Consider the following 24,771-nt stretch of genomic DNA (forward strand, 5'->3'; position numbering starts at 1 on the left):
GTGCATTCAAGCTGGTGAGGATGAATAAATGTAGCTTATACTTGCTCACTGGTCAACACATGACTTAATCTGGTACCTGCCAGTCTACTTAAGAGACACTACAGCAAATACTAAAGTTCTAAAGAAAAAAAGATAGTTTTCAATCATGAACAGTTTGAGAGCCAAGAAAGGAAAATGGCCAGGCCCTAAGAGTGTAGCATTTTCGTTGCAATATCTATTGTTACATTAAGCATATACCAAGTGTGAATTTTCAAAGAAAGAGGAACATTCTCAAAGGAAAGCAGTAAGTGCATTAGTAATAAATTGTGCTGTGCATAATGCAGAATTAGAACAGAGAAAGAAATGGATGGTCATTATGAGGCTATTACGCTTTAAACATCAAAGAGTAAGTTAAATTGAAATGACATTTAAAACAAGTTATCTGTAAATCATCATTTTGTCTTTATTTAAATCAAAAGAGTTGCTGTTTTCTAAATTATAGGATTTCTTTTCAAAGAAAGAGCACTAATTAGTATATATCTAGGACAGAATTCTAGTATAGATCACTGTAATAGAAGTAAATATTTTTCTCGAACAGAAATGGAGCAGAAAATTCTAGTCTCATTTTACATGAGAGGAAAGAAAGAGCCCTCATGGACCTTCTAGATGGCACCATTATATTCCCAGAGAGTCCCTGAGACTCTAGCTTCTCAGAATTTGGAATAAACTTGGTTTCATAAAGTGACTTCAAAGAAATATGTTCAATTTACGAAGTTCTTAATTTTTACAAGTGCAGAAATAAAAGTGTTAGTTACCTAGATGACTTAGAAGATAATAAAGAAGGCAAATGAATATATCTATCTGGAAGCCTATCTTAAAAAGTGAAACTCTTAATTGCCATTTAACTTTCAAAATTGCTATCCAAAACCAAAAATCAAGAATATTAACAAAAAGGATTTAGACATTACCCTCCAAAAGAGAGACTTCACAGAGAAATAAGATCCAACCACTTCATTTTCTGAAAGTTCCTAAAAACAAACAAATATTTAGCTACATTTTGAGACATTTTTGAGAATACTTAATTAGTATTGTAAATCCAAACAAATAAAATCAAAGCAAATAAAAAAACCAAAAATTGTATATCCTAAAGATACTTGGCATATTTAGAAACTGTAAGTTTCTTCCCTTGAATAAGTTAAAATTTTTGTGGTAGTACAGTTTAGAGAGGATTATTTGTGTAATTTTTTAAGAGTCTACTTACCTTTTTATTTTTAATTATTGATTAATATATTATAGAGTCTGATGGTTTATTATAGAAAGTTGACTGTTTAAGCATATTTTAAGATTTTAAAGTAAAGCAGGTATTTATTCCTTTTAATAAAACAATTGTGTTAACCATAGAACTTCAGAGCATTTTTAAAGAATGACTGCAGAAATCTTATTTATAAACATGCACCTAGTCAAATTTGGTTTAAATTTTTACAAAAAAAATCCAAATTTTATAATACAATTAACAAATATAATAAGTGACTTAGTTAACTGAAGTTCCCTGACCATAATTTTAAAAAGAAATGAATACCGAGAGAGTTGGCTATTGGACTAAAAGCAATGCAGTGGATTCAAGTAGAATAGTTTATTACTTAATCCTCAGACTTTTATAAAGGAAACCAATTCAACTTTGGGAAATAAAAAAAATAGCTATCCATTTTTAAATAGAATATCTAAATTACATGCTTCCCATAAACATTAAAACTTTGCATTCTGTCTCTAGGTGTCAGTTATGATAAAGTTTCAGTAAACTGATGACCGTTACGGGAAAGTATCAATAGTTGATACTGTGATAAAGAGGAAGCACTTTTGCAACTTCTTTGATTGTTCTATGATTTTGTGTTAGCAATTAAGATTTTGGAGGTGAGGTGGGATTTATGATGATCAAGATTTAGGACTTAGGCTTCTCTTTTAAAATTTGAGAAACAAAAATATTAGCCACATTTAGATCCACGGAAGTTGCCAGGCTGTGCTTTTCGTGCCATGTTTAATTACTTCTGTCATTCACCAGCTAAAATTTATATTTCATTTTACAATCCATGTTCTCATGCAAATTTAGGCCTTTATTTCAGAGGAGCAATTTAATTTTCTTGTGGACCCCTTTGCCATTTACAACAGACCAGCCAAAGCCTTCCTTTCACTAGAGTCTAATGATAATAACAATAACAACAACTACAACAACAATACGAAGACACCTGGCATTACAAAATGAGTCCTAAACAGAAGTGGTGATTGTATTACAGAGAACAAGAAAAAGAGCACAAACTATTCATGAATTCCAGAGAAAACTTATCTTAAAGCATAATTGTAGATATTTAGTTACGCTTCAGTCTTCACCAAAACAAGAGACTAAGTGAGGCAAAGTGACATTTTAAAATTGCTAAAAGTATAAAGTACCAGCAAAGGGAAACAGAACAAAAAACAGAAATATCAGTTGATAATGGGAAATTATTGAAGTTATTCTGAAAGATGAATTGTTAAACTGTTTCTACTAAGATTTCTAATTTATAAAAGTAGTAAGATGCATTGGGAATATCTTATTTATTTCTGTTTTTGCCTCTAAAAATCTAACATACACTAAGAAAATTTCTCCTCAAAGATAAAAAATCTAATTATGAATCTAAATATTAAACAAATTTTAGACTAAAAAATCTAGAAAATAAATTTTTTTCCACAGGGAAATAAAACTAAAGGATGGTTTATTTTTTTCTAATAAATGAATATAATGTGATTTTTTTCAGCCTTCATAAATCACAGAAATGTTTAAAGTCTTTTTTATCAGATGGAATAAGGATTAGTCAAGAAGTTTTTATAAAAAGTGATATTTTAAAATTAGTCTTAACGTGTACAGAGCTTTAAACATAACACATACTATTATAATTTGGCAATTCTTCAAAACTCAAAACCTTCACAATTGATTTGAAATTGTGAAGCCTGATATTCAAATGTAAGAGTCAAGTCAGCTAGCATTCCTGATTACAAAAGCATGCTTTCATAGGAACTCAATTTCCTTTTATCAATACTATTTTGGCCACTTAAGAGATTAAAAAATAAATAAATACACAAACAAATCATTTATATAAACTTTCTTGGTCAGATTGCAATCACTGTTCATCAAAGCCATGGCTCTTGGATGCTTCCATCCTAACAATAAGGATGCCTCACGGTATTGACTAAGCTTATCAATTGTTATGTTAACTAGGGCTTTGGAGCCAGGATCCTGACAAAATTATAAATTGTTTCACTGTATACATTTAGGGTCCCTTAAGACCAACAAATCTCTCCCAGTTTCACTCAATTTAATAACTGTCCATCTGTCTATCCATCCATCTGTTCATTCATCCTTCCATCTATCTATCTTGTTAAATTAAAAGGCCATGTAATCTGCACAGCAGCCCTTAGTTCTGTTATCCTGGAACCCAGTTATATTAGTTCTCCCCCTTTTAATCGGTCCAGGAAGGATCTTAAGAAACTGGCCAACTCACTTGGTAACACATGCCACCAATGTGAAGGCCAATAAACATCCTAGACCTGAAACACAAGCACTGTGGAATTCATCCTTTCACTGAGATTACATTTTGTCCTTTCACTTTGTACCAACTCATCCAGATGTGCTCCAGAAGAATCCACAACATTATGCCAACAAGAGCAGTCAAATAAATGTAATGCCATTGTCACAGCAAATCCCTGTAGCTATGAATTACAATATATAAAAAATTTTATTTTATGCCTTTGGAGAAATATTGTCAAAATAGCAAGGAAAAACCATCTCAACATAAAATTTAATTATAGCTCCATGTATTTTGTGGGGCTAATGAAATATCTACTGACATTATACTATCTCTGTTTTAAGTAAACTTACTACAAATTTAAGGACTTGGTTACCAGGTGGGGACAAAAGGTATTCTCTGATAATAGAAATACTCACTGCTATTTACATTTGTTCATTGCTGCATTTTGGAATCTCAGAAGTCTTGCTTATGAGGTTGATTTTATAGCATTTCCAAATAATACAGTTTTTGGAGTACAAACAATGGCAAAGTACAAATCTTTTTTTTTTTTTTTTTTTTTTTTTGAGAGGGAGTCTTGCTTTGTCGCCCAGGCTGGAGTGCAGTGGCGCGATCTCGGCTCACTGCAAGCTCCGCCTCCCGGGTTTACGCCATTCTCCTGCCTCAGCCTCCCGAGTAGCTGGGACTACAGGCGCCCGCCACCGCGCCCGGCTAATTTTTTGTATTTTTTTTAGAGATGGGGTTTCACCGTGGTCTCGGTCTCCTGACCTTGTGATCCGCCCGCCTCGGCCTCCCAAAGTGCTAGGATTACAGGTGTGAGCCACCGCACCCGGCCTAAAAATCTTTTAAAATAATTTTATGTTTACTTCAAAAACACCGAGCATATAATTTTGTTTTCAAAGACATATGCATAGTGACTAGAAATATGGCACCCAAGAAAAGCCATTTTGGTCACTCATAGTTGAGAAAGTCTATGACCAAGAGTTTTCATTTTTGCCGCTTTAAAAAAATTGCCTATTTATTATCAGGACATAAAGTTTTTGTGGAAAGAACTTGATAGTTGCTAAATAATGACTTTTTTTCATCATGTCTAGCTGACTGTGTGAGATGCTTAAAGATGTGTTAATCTGTTTCTCCACCGTTAGTTAAATTAAAGCACTTAGAGTTTTCGCTGATACATTTTTAATGTGTCATCCAAGGTGTCAGGTTTAACTACTACGCCCTGCAGACTTATGGAGTTGAAAGTGTTCTCTAGTTTAAATTAACGATCTCCTTGCCAAAAGTCTTATTAAAAATTGCTTCATTCAACCAATGAATAAAGTGTTTTATAGTTCATTAAAATTATGCTAAGTGGTTATAATAAAATCTTTATAAAAAGATGTATTATTAAAAAAAAGATATAAGCTGTCAAGTAACAGAAGATATGATAATCAGACACTATCACAGTAGTCTGTATTATATTATTCAAAGGATGAACTTTTCTGAAAGAAAAACAATTCTAAACTGTTATTGTCAAGAATATGAATTGCAATGTGTATGTTTTTATATCATCACAATAATATTTCTCATATAATTGAGGTAATTTATTGAAAGCACATAAGTTAATTATTATCTCACCTTTACCCATTGGTAAATTCATTATTCTAGGTTAAAACACACACACACACACACACACACACACACACACAATGTAATGTAAAATCATAATTGCTTATTGTTTGATAGAGCCAATTATTTCATTACATTTTTCCATTTTTGGCTTCGCCCCACAAAATGTATTCGCAAAATACATATAAATCATCTCTTTTGAGTTCATGAAACTTTCTTCATGAATAATTTAACCTTAGAATAAATTATCAGTGAGAAGTTTCTTCTAAAGAATAAAATATTGCAATAATCCAAAGCACTACCATTTCTCTGCTAAAACACATTTTTGTAAAATAAGAGTAACTCTTTCACCTGGATAATTCTTCTGTTGCCCAAGTTTAAGGAGACATCAGTCCCTTTCTTCTTAAAATAACATAATTCTATAACAGCTGAGTGTGGGGCAGAATTCAAAATGTGCATAATAGAAAGTGTGCTTGTGGAAAACCAGAATGAGTCTTTTAAAGGATGGTTCTGTCCCTAGAGGAGGAAATATTATGGAATTTATATCTATATACTTGTTTATATGCCATTCAAATATAATGCATACTTCATACATTCTTATTTTTCAAAGGTAAGTTTAGATGCATTTTTTCCTATGTATTGCTAAGTGGTAATACAATTACCCACCCTCCCCCCCAAAAAAATAATAAGTTAGTCCTGAACAGCAGTTAGGATCTCCCTGTCCTCAAGCTGGAGATTCTTCTTTTGATTTCAATAGTTAAATGCAACCCCACATTATGTGAGTGCCACAAGTAATAAGATTTCCATTGAAAGAGCCTATTATTAGCAGAAGTATGGTTACAAAAATAGGCAAAGAAATTTCATTACAGAAAGCCAAGATGATGAAAATGACAAGTAGATGCTTAAGGAATGGGAAATTCCATGAGCTGATTCACATTGTATAGTGGGGAGACAGGCGTATTTAAAAGAACAACAACTGTGTCAATTTAGCCTTTCTTCCTCTGTAGTTACATCACTTCTGAAAGAAACCAAGCAAAGGAAGAAAAACTCCATACTGGAGAGAATCTCTAACAACACTGGCTATCTTTAAGCCTTTGCTACAAAATTTACACTTCTTAGATTATCTATTCACCACGGACACTCAAAGACAGGCTGCATGCCAAAGCCCTTCCATGAAGATGCGGGAGACCTTATTCTGTAAATCAAGATTCCGAGGAAGAAAATGATCTGTGTTTTTATGAAAAATTTACCTTTGAATTTGTACATAGTTATATCATATATGAAACACCCATATTTAAATGTAATGCAAATAAAATTACACCCTATTTCCAAAAATGAAAAATGAAAAATCTGTACTCAGACGAGAATTTACAAGAAGATTGAAATATTTAGAAAATGATGCATTTTCATAAAACAGTAACACAGTAAAACCTATAAAACTACACGGTATAGTCCCTTACCCCTTAGTTTCCCAGGAAGCACAATTTACTGGACGAAAGATTCAGGGAGCAGTTTCAACATAGCAGAGTGTGTGAAGGAAGGTGGACTAGCTAGTAATTGAAATGTCAAACTTTCCCCCCATTTTGAATTTAACGTTGTGCTCTTGTAACACTAATACGCATGAATATGGCAAATGTTTTAGGGCACAGTAAAAAATCTGAATGAATTAGCAGGTGTTCAGTATGTTCTCACAGAAAAAAAAAATCAAATGAGTTAACCAATTTTACTTCACTTAGTATTCAATATCCCCATTAAATTTTTCAAAGTTGAAAATCCCTTAGGCTAAAACCCAAAAGCTTATGTTAACACTGTACTAAATATAATCTGCCAAGTACTCAAACGAGTGCTGTTAGACATAGGAATTCTGTATCTTCAGTTGGAAGCTTGAAAAATGTATCCATTTGAATACATAAATGGATTGCTAATAATAAATATAAACTCCAAGAATTTTAGATATAAAAACAGTAGAGGATAGATGTTTATTATTCATTTTAAATTTTCTATATATGGAACAAAAGTATGTGATATACTTTTACTTAATTTATGTTTAAAATTATATTTACATTTAAATGTACATTTAATATAATTTTTAAAGAAGAATTTTTTTTTTTTTTTTTTTTTTTTTGAGACAGAGTCTCACTCTGTTGCCCAGACTGGAGTGAAATGGCATGATCTCTGCTCACTGCAACCTCTGCCTCCGGGGTTTAAGCCATCTCCTGCCTCAGCCTCCCTAGAAGCTGGGATTACAGGCATATGCCACCACGCCTGGCTAATTTTTGTATTTTTAGTAGAGACAGGGTTTCACCATGTTGGCCAGGCTGGTCTTGAACTCCTGACCTCAAGTAATCCACCCACCTCGGCCTCCCAAAGTGCTGGGATTATAGGCCTGAGCCACTGTGCCTGGCAGAATCTTCATTTCTGTTCTTCCTTTTATACAATAAAATGGATTATCCCCATTAATTAATACTAAATATTATATAATATCTTGCTCTAGCATGTTAAATATATCTGAAAGAATATTGTTACATATTGATGGGTTGTCATGTTTTTTACACAAATATATCCAATTATGTAAATTTAAAAATATATACACTTTTAATATAACAATAACTTTATAATTACAAAGGAAAAAGAGTAATACAAACATGAACAGTGCAAATATTTCTTCAAAACATCTTGAAACTTTGATTAGTGAAAATCACAGTGAACATTAAGTTAGAAATATTCAGCAACCTTCCTTAATAAGCGTTTTTCATTTTATTAAAATAATAAAGTTTTATTTTTATTTTTATTCCCATTTTAATGGGAGTCCTGACTTTTTTGTGAGCCAAATTATTCTTTGGTCATTAATGCCGTAGGAATTAGGGAGAAAATGTATAGTAAGAGACACTTGTTCAAATAGATTAAGTCATTACCATAAATATAAAAACATTTTGATATATATATATTAATTCACAGTAATAAAAATGACAAAATTAAAGAAAAGCTTAGGTAAAAGCATGATTCAATCAGAATGGAAGGAAAAAGATTGTCATGTTCCAGGGTCTAAAAAAATTAGTCACTATTAAAAAGGAATACTGACTCTAAGTAGAAATTTGAGGAGACAAGATTTTTACAAGTAAAATCCTTTTTATTTATTTCAAAGTATATTCACATAAAAGTTGTTTCATCTTGATATCTGTGTCCAAGAGTGGCAGCACCACTGAACAAATTAAACGCTTAGTTTATATTTTGCATATCTTACAAGTTGCAAAAGAGCTGGGGCTTAGTAAGTTACAGGAACCATAAACTCCTCTCACTTTATTTCTTAAAGTGAGAAGAGACAATGGGGAAAAATGGTTCTTATTGTATACTCTAAAGATGTAATGATACAGGAATTTCTGAGTTTAGAAAGCCTCATACTCAATTTTCTGTGACCCCCAAAAATAAAATAAATTGTGCAAATCTTTCTTCTATCTGGAGTTGTCCCTCCCCTAGCCTCATCATTTTATTCCTGGCGCAAAGCAATTTTCTAGACCCTGTTGCATATATAGTTGAGACTAGATGCTGAGAATGATGTTGAGAAGTGACCAGAAAATAGTGAAAGAATGATTTGAAGCTATTGATCAGTGTGATTTCTATTTAAAAAACATCACATGGTTTGCTTAAATTTATGGGGAAAAGTAACAATCGCATAGTATGAAATCTGGTAGCATACTTTGAAGAGATGAGAGAGATCTGGGAAAGCAGATGATAATTCTTCTCAACAAGAAAAGCTGAAAGATCACAAGCTAAGAATTACCTTACTTGATCTTTTCCAACTCTTCCTCATTAGCATTGTCTGTAAATAAAATAAAGCATTTTCATTATCTTTTCACTCAAGTACAGAAGAGGGCAGCCAGTTGTTTTTTAGCGGAAACATTAGCCCTTGAAACAGCAAACAGTTCCTGCAGCAATTGTACAACACAAAACTTGCTTTCCACGCACACACGACTAGAGAAACAACTTTAACATTCCAGCAGTCTTTCTGGTGAGAGTTCATTTGATTTATTCCTTTGTTAAAAAAAATAAAAAGAAAAAAAAAAAGAAAAAAAAAAAAACAATGGGACCAGTACTGGGATGCCTTTACTGACTGAAAAAACACATTGAGTCTCATAATTTCCAATGGCTCCTTTTGGTGGTGGAGGTTGAGGGTGTACATGACTTGATCAGGTATATAATATTTTTTCTCTTCAAACATTCAAAATCTTTTGCTTTGGTGGCATTGTAGAATTGTCTCTGCTTCCAGTTCATCTTTAACTACATCAGAGTCTACAGATGCTTTCAATTGAAAACAAATGCTGCATACCGTAATGGCTACTAGTGCATTTTCCTGCTAAATGTTTAGTGAGGCCTGCCGCGGTGGCTCACGCCTGTAATCCCAGCTCTATGGGAGGCCAAGGCGGGCGGATCACGAGGTCAGGAGATCCAGACCACCCTGGCTAAGACAGTGAAACCCCGTCTCTACTTTAAATACAAAAAAATTAGCCGGGTGTGGTGGCGGGCGCCTGTAGTCCCAGCTACTCGGGAGGCTGAGGCAGGAGAATGGCGTGAACCCGGGAGGCGGAGCTTGCAGTGAGCTGAGATGGCGCCACTGCACTCCAGCCTGGGTGACACAGCAAGACTCCGTCTCAAAAAAAAAAAGAAAAAAGAAATGTTTAGTGAAAGCATATCCTTTAAACTAGTTAGTTTGTGTCATACTAATAAATATGTATGGCCAAAAGTTTTAATTAAGGTTCTAGAGCTTTGTAATGCATCCCCAAGATCACTAATCTCTTGAATAAACTAAATCATAAAAGCTCAATGATTTTTTTTGTTTCCTCTCTTCACTTTAAAAAATTTCTCAATGAACACTGAAGTATTAACCTTCCTGATTAACCTCTTTCCCCTCTCTTTGCTTGACTATTATCTTTAAGGCAGATGAAGTGGAGAATAGGAAATATTCAGGGCAAGGAATATAGCTTCAAGTGCTTGTGCCATATTTGTATATCAGGGAAATGCACTTTAAGAACTGTATCTCTTTCAGGAGGATTCACCATAAAAAAGAACCATGTCAGAAACTACTCATGGATTAGAATAACACAAAAATGGAAAGATTTTAATATAAGATGAGGGCAACCTTTAACCTAAACCACAAGAATGAATGTGTACATTCTAGGGTAAAAACTAAGACTAGCATAACATTTTCAAAGATAATTATACGTTCCTCTTTTCTATAGGGAGTGGTCGTATAGGGCATATTTTCTCTACATACAGTCTTTATTAAATGTTGACCAAAACATAAAATAATAATAGATTTCCTAAGGTTACAATGATTCCTCATCACCCCTCCTTTTTTTTTTTTTTTAGTCAGGAAACTGCAAAGCACTGTTATCAAATACTATTATAGAAATAATTTATGTTTTCAAAGTACTAAATGTCCAGTTCATTTTGAAGGAACAAATCCCAGCATTGGGTTATAGAGGTGGCCATCTAGGGGGACATGTAATAAATCTTTATTTTTGATGTTAAATGATATATTATCATCAGTATCATCATCATCATCATCATCATCACCACCACCACCACTTCCTCCATCATCACCAAAAGGCAACTAGAAACCAAATACTTAAGTGGTATGTTATATTTACAAAAACTGCCCCATAAGAGTTGGATAATAAATGTTCAACTTTCTCACCAAGCAGAGTTTCAATGGACAAAGAATGGTATCTCCTAGAGACAATATTTTGAGTCAAATCAATCAATAACAATTAAAATATATAAAAAGTACAATCTACTAATTCACGGTCATTTATCATCATTATCTAGCATCTGAGAATTTTATCATATAAAATTCTATTATATAAGAAATGTTATGCTATGTAAAAGGGCCACAGAACATTAGAAAGAGTGAAATCTCATGGTAACACTAGTCAATATTACAAGGATTCCACAAAGTCACATCCCCTGACTCACAAGCACCACATAAAATTAACCTTCTACAGTAAAACAAAATATAGGGCCAGTATTTGTCCTGTCTCTCAAAATAGCTTTATAAGCAGGCTGCAAGGTTTTCTTTTTCAGATTGAGAAACTGATACAATAAAAAGTCAGTGATTACCCTAAGTATAAATAGGAAAGATTTAGCAGTTATGAGAACCCATTCATTATTTTCCTAATTCAGTATCTAAAGTTCTATTACTATACCCAGTGACTCTCAAAATGACCCTAGATTTTATAACATTTCTGCCTCTTGAGCCAAATCTACTAGCAAAGCAATGGGTTTAAGTATCTCACTTCTAAGTCCCTTTTTCTTTTAGGTAGTTGGGTTAAGGTCAATTCAATAAAACTAAAACAGTACAAAAGCTAAAAAGAAAATTAATTTAATAGATAAACTATTAATAATGTTTTCTCGCTATCTGTGAGACATGTTAGAGAAGGAAGATTGGGGATTGTTAAAAATAGAAGATGAAGCAAATTATAGAAAAATCAGATTTATTTTTTGCTCTATGATCTTAACTTCAGCTGAGAAACATATGAATTAATTTTTGAAAGGATTATTACCTGATATTATTATAGTACAATTCAAATTCTTCATTAGCAGCTCAACTTCCTTGAAGCCAGTAAAAGGAATGAAGTAGCATAAAAATATGGCTTGTGATAGAGCTGCAGAAGGAATTGTTTTTAAAAGACTCCACAATCTCAATCCATTTTTTAATTTTTATCTTTTGTTGAAGTGACTTTTTAGGCAATTATATAACTACTGTACATATAAAAAATCACAGAATAATTAGATACAATAGTAACATACATCTTATAAAGCATACATATATTCAACTTTTTGTAGGTAGATATTTCTTCAAATGTTGGCTGTGTAATAATTCTGAAGAATATCAAAACTAATCCAAGACAAAGAAGTTTTTTTTTTTTTTTTTTTAACTCATCAAAGGCCAACTAAGGACATTCATATGTTTCTTTGAATTTTCTATTTTTTAGCCTTAGGCAAGCAATTTGTAGGTCTAGGTTATTTAAGAGAGTGTGTAACACAAATTAACTCACTTTTATTTCACAAATTCTCCAATGAAGAAAGCTGTGGATTGAACTCTGCTAGAAAAAGAGCCAGAAAGAACTCAAACACACCATCAGACAAATTGCCATATATAGGACACACATATATGCACTACACACTTTTACAGGTTCAAAAATAGGACATGCAATCAAAACAGAAATGACAATTGTGCCATGCAACTCATCAGCATGCCCCCCAAGGAGGTTTTGGTTTCTTGTACACACAATGCTGGAGACTTAAAATGTATATACATATATATCTGTTCACATCTGGGGATTTTTTTAAAAGACTCAATCATGACCTCAATGGAGAAGATTTTGATATGGCACCTATGAAATACAAATTGCTGCAATTAGACATTGAATATTTTAGAGGCTTTAGTAGATTCAGTAGGCTGATAGGTTTTTCAACTCGTTCTTCACTTTTACTGATTTCTAGAGCTGGCAATCCACACAAGGAGAAATCATCCCAACTGCATAATTCATGGAACGTATTGTTACTATTAACAGTGCATAAAAAACTCACAAGATGACTGTTTTAGAAATCTTACCACTTTGTAATGCTAAGGACTCTGTACTTCCAGTTACTCATTTCTTCCTACCTTGGCATAGCATTTTATTCACATTAATGTTCTATTTCCTATTTGATCGTTAGGATTTATCTGTAAAAGGCTCTTGAAACACATCTCTTTCATTCTCCATTTTTAATACATATAAAATATTTAGCAAAGTTTTATCAATACAGGCATACGAATAAACATGTGGTTTTTGAACTAACATCTTCAGTGCTAAAAGCCTGAAATAAATTATTTCTGAGCTAGTAATCAAAGAGAACAGAACTCTTGTAATTTTACTCTGTGAGGGTCAATGTAAAATTTGCCTTTATTCCTTTCTTACATAATTCTCGTTTTCTAGGGATTGTGAAGTATACAGTAACTGATTTCTGGTTTGTTGCATTTTTAGCTTAAATTTCTCTAAATAAAATTTGTTTCTGAATAATTTGTGAAAGTTCAGCATGCCATTTTTACAGCTGCAGTATGTTATGTCTTTTAGATATCTGAAAATTTAACTAGAAGATACATTGGATCTGTGATTTTTAACCAAGAAACTTCAAATGTAGCCCAGAAAAGTTACTAAGCTGATATTTGACATGTTACAGAATGAAGAAAATACAGTGATGGGTTTATAATTTATTGTCAATCATTAGAATTCTGTGGGAAGACCAATAAGGCTTGAGTTCAAGCAGATTATCATTAATATACTAATTTTGAGAACTTACAAAAGAAAATTAAATCATTATTTAATCATGAGTTGATATTGTTTGTGACAACCTCAGGGATTTGAATATTGAGGTAAGAAAAAAAACATATACCCTCACTTGGTCTTTTGAAGTCATCATAAGGAAGACTTTATGTATTATATATATATAATTCCCCTCATATGAGTGATAGGATGTAGGATAGAGGCAAGGTGAACTATACATAGGCATATTTTAGGTACACAGGTAACGCTGAAGAAAGCCTGGACTTGAGAGAAGGTGAACCGTGAAGGAATTTGTATGGCTGGGACAGAAGTTACAGTGAGGGAACATACATTGCTTGTTGGAGAGCCTTAAAATTTCTCACCAGAAGTTTCCATTTAATTAGAGAAATAGCCACAAGTCACTGAAAACTTAGAAGAAGAAGAAAGAGGGTGTTATAAAGCCTAGTATAATGCTTAGTAGATGATCAATAAGTATTTTGTTTTATACAGATGCCTACAAATGGTTCTTATTCAGAGTTTCAAAACCTAACAACCAGTGTTGCTAAATATAAGAATCAGTTTTAGAGAGCTTAATAAAATAGTTATAGAACTGCAATGTAGGACAAACACAAAAGAAAAGCCAATTTATATGTATTTTGGGGCATTTTCATAACGTAGAGCATATATTTACAAACCCAGGTTCAAATTTAGGACATCCCAATAGCCAGGATACTGAATCCCAGTAGAATCTCCAAGGGGGAATCTTTCTCCCCTCCCTCCTTTCTCCCCTCTCCTCTGGCCCTGCTTGCTTCTATACAACCAAGCCCATGCCTCAGCTATTGATTGTACCCACGAGGATGAGCCAGGATAACCACACTGGTTACCCTTCTCTCTGCTTCCTCAAGGGTGACCGAGGTCGGGATGGAAAGTACAAGGATGTTCACCAGCCAGAGGCTGGCTCTGAACAGACTTGATCACTGTGTCTTTTCTAAGCCCTGGTTGAGCCACTTGCTTCTCTGATGAAGAAAGAAGCCATAAGAGAGTCAATAACAGGAGAGAAGGAGAGAAGACACCATTTCTCTCTTAATGCAGCAGAGAGCACTGCATGTGCTCTCTGGAACTTTGAAAGAAGAGGGCATGAAGTAAGGCAATGAATGCAAAAAAACTTTCTGAGATGAAAAATACCTTTGGAAAGATTTCTTCCAAAAAATCTGGGGTAGTCAAATGGATTTGAGCCAAGAAAATAGCATGAGGATTTCAGAAGGAACTTTTTGTGTTAAGGGTGAATGTGGCTGAAGAGATATGATGAAGAGAAAGGAAAAGGAGGAAAAGAAGGTGAAGAAAACCATATTTTTGATGTATAACTACTTTCATGTAACCCACCTATTTTCTTCTTTATTTGTGTTTGATAACTTACTGATGATCAGCTCCCAGGCACTGTAATATTTTTAAATAATTTTTATATTTAAAAAATAAATTTGAACAACCCTGGAGATTGAGGGATTTTTGAAGGATTGTTGAAGAAAAAATAATGTTGGAAACTACTTTGCCTTTGTTGACATATATTTCTGTGTAATTTAGAACAACTCAGCAGCTTCATAGTAGGGTCTCCTGATATTAACTTGCTCCCTCAAACCCTCAGTTTGATGTTAGAGTGTTTAATAAACATCCCTTTAATGTAAAAATTCAGTTGACTGTACATTATCACATCACCCAAATCACCACAATCGCTGCTATATCATTCCAATCTCCAGGAATATTGCAAGTTTAGATGGTCTGGGACTACACAGGATCTCAGACACTTAGGTATCTTGATTTATGAAGTGCTGTCCTTCATTAAAATAACAAAGAACCCCAGCACAAGAATATTCTATCATCAAGTCTTCTTGATTTTTACCTCCTATAGGTAAACCTGCCAATTTCCCTCCATCTCTACCTCTGACAGTTCTAATCCAAAGTTCCATCATCTTTCACCTGGCTTTTCGCCATGGCCTCCTAATTGGTCTCCAGGTATCCATTCTTACCCCTTCAATATATTTTCTACAATGCAGCCACAAAGATTTTCAAAAGGCAAATACGATTCCACTGCTTTCGATTCACAGATCTTTCAATGGATCCCCACAGTTTTTTGGGGAAAGACCCAAAACGTAACATGGTCAATGAGTTCTACACAGTCTGGGCATCGTCCTTCCACCCCAGTGTCGTTATGCACTCTGATCACCCACACTGTCTTTGCTTCCACCTTCTCTAAACTCCAGTGGTTTTTCAATTCTTGAAATGCAACATGGTTCCTCTTGTCACCTGGCCTTTGTGTGTGTTGTCTCCTCTGCTTTAAATACCACCTCTCTTTCTTGTTTTTGCTTTATTAAGGCCTGTTTTACACTTCATATTTCAGGTGTTATTTGACTTCCTTCGAGAATCCTTAACCCCTGGCTACTAAAAATTTTCCTATATTTGCTCTTGCAGCAGTATGTACCTCTTTTTCACAGCATTTAAGACAGTTGTTCCTATCAGTGATTAATTGATTCCTGGGTTCTCCACTGGGTCTAAGTTCTATTGTATCCTAAGTGTTCAGCACAGGAACTGGCTTAAAGTAGGTTCTTGGTGAATACTAGACTCATTGAATTATTTGAATAAAACACAAAATGAACATTTACAATTGATTCCTATGTATGGATTAGCCAGCTAGGTTATACTTCTTGGCTTGTGCTGGGTGAAATAACGTCTTCTGAAGTAGTGACTTCTAAGATGACGGGCTTTCATTTCTAAATACTTTTTGTAAAAATTGTTTCTCACCCACCGCTCTGCACAAGGGTGCATGTGCACACATATATACATAATTTTACCAAGCTAAGTTCTCACACTAGGTATTACTATCTGGTAATTCTTATCTAAAAAGAGAAACTTCTTCCTCAGTGAATGAAGTACAGATACTTAACCCAATTTAGCAAATATTATATATAAACATACGTGTCATCATTACATTTCTAAAAAGGATGGAGAGAAATAATTCTTGGAAGGGTGCATTTTTCAATGAGTTTAAAGTATTTCCAAATTTGAAGTTGAATTTCACAATATTTACCTACAGTCTAGTGGAAAATGCCAACAATACCTTTCCAGCAGACAATCTATAACCAACTTTAATCATGCATTATTTCAGGACAGCAATACATACATTGCTGAAATAGAGTATTTCGACTTGCCTAAAAAAATTATGTCTACTACTAAAATGTGTTATAGTCAGAGCTAGTTAGAGTAGTTCCCAGGCACATGAAAGCACATTGAGTCTAATAAATAATCTCTGGCAAGTTGCGGCAGAAAGTACACTAGTAAGCATACTGATGTGGGTCAAGCCTGATATTTTTTAATGTCACTTCAACTCGGGGGGAGTAATTGGCTCCTGTGTCCCTTGTCAGTTTCTCATAGCAGCATGGTGTGCAAGTACGTACAGACAGCTAGTGCTGAAAAATGGGTAATATCAATATGGAAGCCCATCAAGAAGATGAAAAGTACTCACTTATCATTCAGTAAACAAATACCAGAAAGCAGAAACTCTGTTATAATTTCACCTCATTTTCTCTGTTGTGGTACACCTGACAATGCAGTCAAAACAGCAGGGTCTGGATACCTTAACGTGGAATTCCAAGTATTCAATTCACTAATAAATGTATTCCCCAAATGAATACTAATATTTGCCTATAATATAACATGTCTGAAATTGAGAAATAAAATTAAAATAAAAATTCAAATCTGTTTCTTATTTACAACAAGAGGTTCTGATCTGGAGGGTGGAACAGGAAATTAGAGTTGAAAAGATACAATAAGCATGAATGAGTAATACCTAGGATACTCACAGAAATAAAGAACAGGGCATATTTTCATAGGCAGCTTCTCTTCATTACTACCTCTGGGTCCAAAGAAAGGCTCACCACATTCGAACAAGAGAGAGCAAGAAAGAGCTCCTACTAGGCTGTGGGGGAACTTACCACATCCCTGGACTCTCCTTCTTTAGGGGTAAGGATGACTGAGAGCAAAATGATTCCAAGATCATGGTCAGGATAATGAGGATCTTTCAGAGTAAGGGTCACATCTGTGGGCCTGTGATAGAAAATATTTAGATTTTGAACAGTCATTAAATGAATAAGCCAAATATATTTTCATTAATACTTTATTCTTTTAAGATAAAAAGCAATTTTGTTTTCCTTTACTTTCTTGGGACAATTTTTGTTATTAAAATATTATCAGTGTATTACGCTATCCAATAAACTGTGAGTAGATCTGAATTCACCAGATGAATTTCTGCTTTCTAAACCCATGAAGGTTCCAGAAAGTGTTTGAAAAGGCCAAGAAACTACAACCCTATTAAGAAGCCTATCAGTCTCCTTTCTATACTCTCTAAACCCACAGAGAGTAGCACCATACATATACACAAGCACCATACATATACATATACATACACACACGTGAATATATATACACACATATATACATACACATATACATACACACATGTGAATATATATACACACATACATATATACACATACATACACGTGAATATATATACACACATATATACATGCACATGTACATACACGTGAATATATATACACACATATATACATGCACATGTACATACACGTGAATATATATACACATATATACATACACACATATACACTAAATACACATATGGGGTTACAGTTTGATTTAGTTCATTTTCATGTAATAATTACATACAAAAATTAATAGAAAAACTTAATTATATTTTTTAATAATTACATGATAAGGATATATGAACATTTACAACTGTCTTATGACGTATTATTCTTTCAGAGATACCTCAATGTATTACATAGTATAATAACATAAACATTTATATGACTACAATTATTATCACTTTTTCTATACCCAGAGACTACTGATTTACATTTAGAACAAAACAGCATACACAAATACGTTATTTTAAAAAGTAGTAATTAGATGTTTTTGTGGTTTTGAGGAGAGGGAATTGCTAGTGAAATACACAAAATATGTTATGTGGCAAAATACACACCAAATGCTCATGTATAAATAATCTCTTTTAGTTTTTGAAATTATTCCAAATTGTCACCATTTCAAATTATTTTTCACCAATGATTTATCTTTAATAGGAAATAAGATAAATTTACGGTTTGGGATTAAGTCTAGTCACTTGCATATCCTTATGCAGAGATCTAAGAGAAAGTACCTGTGAACTTTACAGAAGAACAGCACAGTCTATTCTAGATTGAGCACAGTTTTCATGATAATAGACTCCATGCAACACTACTTAGGGCACTTCCTACAGTGGCGGGGAGGTGTGAGCCTGTGCTAGGCTATGGGCTGGAATGAAGGACTTAAAGAAAAAGTATAGGAAAGGCTGCTCTTTTGTCTAGTCCGAGGCAACAATGACTATTGGAAGACCAATCAGCCATTGTGCTAAAACTAAGTTGACTGTAATGCGTAAGGGAGTTTCTACACTTTACATTTCTCTAGTCATCTACATTTACAGAAATAGAAAGTAGTGATCTGGCTCATTACTCTGCTTTCCTGTTTTCCACCATCCCTGCTGCACGATGTAACATGATCATCCAAAACAGCCATGAATTCCTTCTCCTTAAAACCATCAAAGGTTTCACAGCTTCCTTTGCAGCCTATTTCAGCATGCATGATCTTTTCTAACGGTATTTTTTTATTCTACAGTACAAATCAATTCTTAGTTCCTATGTTGAAATTCACTTCGAAAAATACAAGCCCATTATTAGGTGTAAAGAATGATTAATATTAGTAACAATAGCAACTTTGCAACTAGAGAAGCAATGATATGAAACTGAGCAAATACAAATAACCGGCCTCCACCTTAGGAGCACTCCTTGGTAATCCGGCAATGGCAAAATCAGATTCTACCATGGCTCAAGTGACAAGAGAGTTGCTGTTTCTGAAGCAAAGTGCACACACTGTATTTTATATATAGTAGTCCAATTCTTAATAATTATGACTAACATGCATTTTTTTTTATGCCCCATTAAAACCATATGGGCAACGTGAAAGGAAGGAATGTGTCTTTTATCTCTCGATCCCTGGTGCTTAGCACAGTACTGGGTGTCAGGCCTCCGAGCCAAAGCTAAGCCATCATATCCCCTGTGACCTGCACGTACACACCCAGATGGCTGGTTCCTGCCTTAACTGATGACATTACCTTGTGAAATTCCTTTTCCTGGCTCATCCTGGCTCAAAAGCTCCCCAACTGAGCACCTTGTGACCCCCCGCCCCTGCCCGCCAGAGAACAACCCCCTTTGACTGTAATTTTCCTTTACCTACCCAAATCCTGTAAAACAGCCCCACCCCTATCTCCCTTGGCTGACTCTCTTTTTGGACTCAGCCGTCCATCACCCAGGTGATTAAAAAGCTTTATTGCTCACACAAAGCCTGTTTGGTGGTCTCTTCACATGGACACGCATGACATTTTAGTGCCGTGACTCGGATAGGGGACCTCCCTTGGGAGATCAATCCCCCGTCCTTCTGCTCTTTGCTCCCTGAGAAACATCCACCTACAATCTTGGGTCTTCAGACCCACCAGCCCAAGGAACATCTCAACAATTTTAAATCCCGTAAGGTCCCTCTTTTTTTTTTTTTTTTTTTTTTGAGACGGAGTCTCGCTCTGCCGCCCAGGCTTATTCTCTTCTCCAGCCTCTCTCACTATCCCTCAACCTCTTTCTCCTTTCAATCTTGGCGCCACACTTCAATCTCTCCCTTCTCTTAATTTCAGTTCCTTTCCTTTTCTGGTAGAGACAAAGGCGATGCCTTTTATCCAGGGACCCAAAACTCTGGCGCCAGTCACGGACTCGGGAAGACAGTCTTCCCTTGGTGTTTAATCACGCGGAGGACGCCTGCCTGATTATTCAACCATGTTTCAGAGGTGTCTGACCAGGAAGGGATGCCTGCCTTGGTCCTTCACCCTTAGCGGCATGTACTGCTTTTCTGGTGGGGGTGGGGTGGGGTGGCGGGGGACGGGGGAGGGGTGGGGGGATGGGGGCAGGGGGCTGGGGGCTGGGGGGTGGGGGTAGGAGGGCAGTGGGGGCGGGGGGACGGGGGCAGGGGGATGGCGGCTGGGGGGGTGGTGGGGGCTGGGGGGGTGGGGGCGGGGTCAAAACCCCCGACCCCTTCTCTCCCTGTCTCTACCCCGTCTCTGCTTTTCTAGGGGGCAAGAACCTGCTGACCCCTTCTCCGCTTTTCTGGGGGGCAAGGGCCCCCCAACCCCTTATCTCCACGTCTCTACCCCTTTCCCTCTTTTCTGGGGGGCAAGAAACTCCTGATCCCTTATCTCTGTGCCCAACCCCTTATCTCTGCATCCTGACCCCTTTCCCGCTTTTCTGGAGGGCAAGAACCCCCCCAACCCCTTCTCTCCATGTCTCTACTCTCTCTTTCCTCTGGGCTTGCCTCCTTCACTATGGGCAACCTTCCACCCTCCATCCCTCCTTCTTCTCCCTTAGCCTGTGTTCTTAAGAACTTAAAACCTCTTCAACTCACACCTGACCTAAAACCTAAACGCCTTATTTTCTTCTACAGTGCCGCTTGACCCCAATACAAATTCGACAGTGATTCCAAATAGCCAGAAAACAGCACTTTCAATTTTTCCATCCTACAAGATCTAAATAATTCTTGTCGTAAAATAGGCAAACGGTCTGAGGTGCCTGACATCCAGGCATTCTTTTACACATCGGTCCCTCCCTAGTCTCTGTTCCCAATGCAACTCGTCCCAAATCTTCCTTCTTTCCCTCCCGCCTATCACCTCAGTCCCAACCCCAAGCATAGCTGAGGTTTTCTAATCTTCCTTTTCTACAGACCCATCTGACCTCTCCCCTCCTCACCAGGCTGAGCTAGGTCCCAATTTTTCCTCAGCCTCCGCTCCCCTACCCTATAATCCTTTTATCACCTCCCCTCCTCACACCCGATCTGGCTTACAGTTCCATTCTTCGACTAGCCCTCCCGCACCTGCCCAGCAATTTCCTCTTAAAAAGGTGGCTGGAGTTAAAGACATAGTCAAGGTTAATGCTCCTTTTTCGTTATCCGACCTCTCCCAAATCAGTTAGCGTTTAGGCTCTTTTTCATCAAATATGAAAAACCCAGCACGGTTCATGGCTCATTTGGCAGCAACCCTGAGACGCTTTACAGCCCTAGACCTTAAAAGGTCAAAAGGCCATCTTATTCTCAATATACATTTTATTACTCAATCCGCTCCCGACATTAAATAAAACCCCCAAAATTAAATTCTGGCCCTCAAACCCCACCACAGGACTTAATGAACCTCGCCTTCAAGCTCTACAATAATAAAGTAGAGGCAGCCAAGTAGCAATGTATTTCTGAGTTGCAATTCCTTGCCTCCACTATGAGAGAAACCCCAGCCACATCTCCAGTGCACAAGAACTTCCAAATGCCTGAACTGCAGCAGCCAGGCATTCCTCCAGGACTGCCTCCCCCAGAAACTTGCTTCAAGTGCTGGAAATCTGGAAACTAGGCCAAGGAATGTCCGCAGCCCAGGATTCCTCCTAAGCGGTGTCCCATCTGTGCGGCACCCCACTGAAAAATCGGACTGTTCAACTCACCTGGCAGCCACTTCCAGAGCCCCTGGAACTTTGACCCAAGGCTCTGACTGACTCCTTTCCAGATCTTCTTGGCTTAGTGACTGAAGACTGACGCTGCCTGATTGCCTCGGAAGTCCCCTGGACCATCATGGACACCGAGCTTCAGGTAACTCTCACAGTGGTGGGTAAGTCCGTACCCTTCTTAATCAGAATGGAGGCTACCAACTCCACATTATCTTCTTTTCAAAGGCCTGCTTCCCTTGCCTCCATAACTGTTGTGAGTATTGACGGCCAGGCTTCTAAACCTCTTAAAACTCCCCTACTCTAGTGCCAACTTGGACAACATTACTTTATGCAATGTTTTTTAGTTATCCCCACCTGCCCAGCTCCCTTATTAGGATGAGACATTTTAACTAAATTATCTGCTTCCCTGACTGTTCCTGGACTATAGCCACACCTCACTGCCACCCTTTTTCCCAGTTCAAAGCCTCCTTCACATCCTCCCTTTGTATCTCCCCACCTTAAACCACAAGTATAGGACACCTTTACTCCCTCCTTGGCGACCGATCATGCACCCCTTACATCCCATTAAAACCTAATCACCCTTACCCGGCTCAACGCCAGTATCCCATCCTGCAGCACGCTTTAAAAGGATTAAAGCCCATTATCCCTCACCTGTTACAGCATGGCCTTTTAAAGCCTATAAACTCTCTTTACAATTCCCCCATTTTACCTGTCCTAAAACCAGACAAGGCTTACAGGTGATTTCAAGATCTGCGCCTTATCAACCAAATTGTTTTGCCTATCCACCCCATGGTGCCAAAGCCATATACTCTCCTATCCTCAATACGTCCCTCCACAACCCATTATTCCGTTCTGGATCTCAAACGTACTTTCCTTACTATTCCTTTGCACCCTTCATCCCAGCCTCTGTTCGCTTTCACTTGGACTGACCCTGACACCCATCAGGCTCAGCAAATTACCCGGGCTGTACTGATGCAAGGCTTCACAGACAGCCCCCACTACTTCAGTCAAGCCCAAATTTCTTCCTCATCTGTTACCTGTCTCAGCATAATTCTCATAAAAACACACATGCTCTCCCTGCTGATTGTGTCTGGCTAATCGCCCAAACTCCAATCCCTTCTACAAAACAACAACTTCTTTCCTTCCTAGGCATGAAGAGCCGAGACCGCATCCTGTACCCTTTCTGTCCAAACAACTTGACCTCACTGTTTTAGCCTAGCCCTCATGTCTGCTTGCAGTGGCTGCCACTGCTTTAATACTGTTAGAGGCCCTACAAATCAAACTATGCTCAACTCACTCTCTACAGTTCTCATAACTTCCAAAATCTATTTTCTTCCCCCCACCATCGCTCAAGACAACAATTATGCTGATAAGGTAGCTAGAAAGCAGCCATCAAAAGGCATCAGATATCATTGCTCAGGACAATGCTTACGTTATGTTAGCTAAAAAATGAACTAGCATTCCAACTTCTATCCCTCACAGCAGTTTTCCTCCTTCACATCAGTCACTCTTACCTTCTCCCCCGCTGAAACTTCCACCTATCAATCTCTTCCCACACAAGGCAAATGGTTCTTAGACCAAGGAAAATATCTCCTTCTAGCCTCACAGGCCCATTCTATTCTGTCGTCATTTCATAACCTCTTCCATCGAGGTTACAAGCCGCTAGCCTGTCTCTTAGAACCTCTCATTTCCTTTCCATCCTTGAAATCTATCCTCAAGGAAATCACTTCTCAGTGTTCCATCTGCTATTCTACTACTCCTCAGGAATTTCTCAGGCCCCCTCCCTTCCCTACACATCAAGCTTAGGGATTTGCCCCCTCCCAGGATGGGCAAATTGACTTTACTCACATGCCTCGAGTCAGGAAACTAAAATACCTCTTGGTCTGGGTAGACACTTTCACTAGGTAGGTAGTGGCCTTTCCTACAGGGTCTGAGAAGGCCACCGCGGTCATTTCTTCCCTTCTGTCAGACATAATTCCTCGGTTTGGCCTTCCCACCTCTATACAGTCTGATAGCAGACCAGCCTTTATTAGTCAAATCACCCAAGCAGTTTCTCAGGCTCTTTGTATTCAGTGAAACCTTTATATCCTTTACTGCCCTCAATCTTCAGAAAAGGTAGAACGGACTAATGGTCTTTTAAAAACACACCTCACCAAGCTCAGTCACCAACTTAAAAAGGACTAGACAATACTTTTACCACTTTCCCTTCTCAGAATTCAGGCCTGTCCTCGGAATGCTACAGAGTACAGCCCATTTGAGCTCCTGTGTGGACACTCCTTTTTATTAGGTCCCAGTCTCATTCCAGACACCAGACCAACTTGGACTGTGCCCCAAAAACTTAGAGTCTAAAAACTCAGCAACCAAGCAAGTAATTACGCTGACCCCCCTTAGGCTCTCTCTAATTAGATGTCCTAGGTCCTCCCAATTCTTAGTCCTTTAATCCCTGTTTTTTTCCTTCTCTTATTCAGAGCTTGTGTCTTCCATTTAGTTTTTCAATTTATACAAAACCGCATCCACACCATCACCAATCATTGTATATGACAAATGCTCCTTCTAACAACCCCACAATATCGCCTCTTACCACAAAATCTTCCTTCAGCTTAATCTCTCCCACTCTAGGTTTTCACGCTGCCCCTAATCCCACTTGAAGTAGCTCTAAGAAACATCGCCCATTATCTCTCCATACCACCC

At 36.9% G+C, this 24,771-nt stretch overlaps 1 protein-coding gene across 5 annotated transcripts in view; it reads right to left on the reverse strand.

The window, feature by feature from the left end:
* MCTP1 (multiple C2 and transmembrane domain containing 1) overlaps window positions 1–24,771 on the reverse strand; it is a 594,727-nt gene that overhangs the window by 216,489 nt on the left and 353,467 nt on the right. For 3 of the 5 annotated variants that reach the window (XM_025387618.1, XM_025387616.1, XM_025387619.1), the window contains 3 exons: window positions 17,437–17,548; window positions 8,926–8,964; window positions 948–1,007 (listed from right to left, as the gene is read on the reverse strand). In XM_025387618.1, coding sequence (XP_025243403.1) covers window positions 948–1,007; window positions 8,926–8,964; window positions 17,437–17,548 — 211 coding nt within the window. The remainder of the gene's footprint in view (window positions 1–947; window positions 1,008–8,925; window positions 8,965–17,436; window positions 17,549–24,771) is intronic. The other 2 variants (XM_025387620.1, XM_025387621.1) reach the window with 1 other exon arrangement.

The sequence above is a fragment of the Theropithecus gelada genome, chromosome 6, assembly GCF_003255815.1.
Source record: "Theropithecus gelada isolate Dixy chromosome 6, Tgel_1.0, whole genome shotgun sequence".
Lineage (NCBI taxonomy): Eukaryota > Metazoa > Chordata > Mammalia > Primates > Cercopithecidae > Theropithecus > Theropithecus gelada.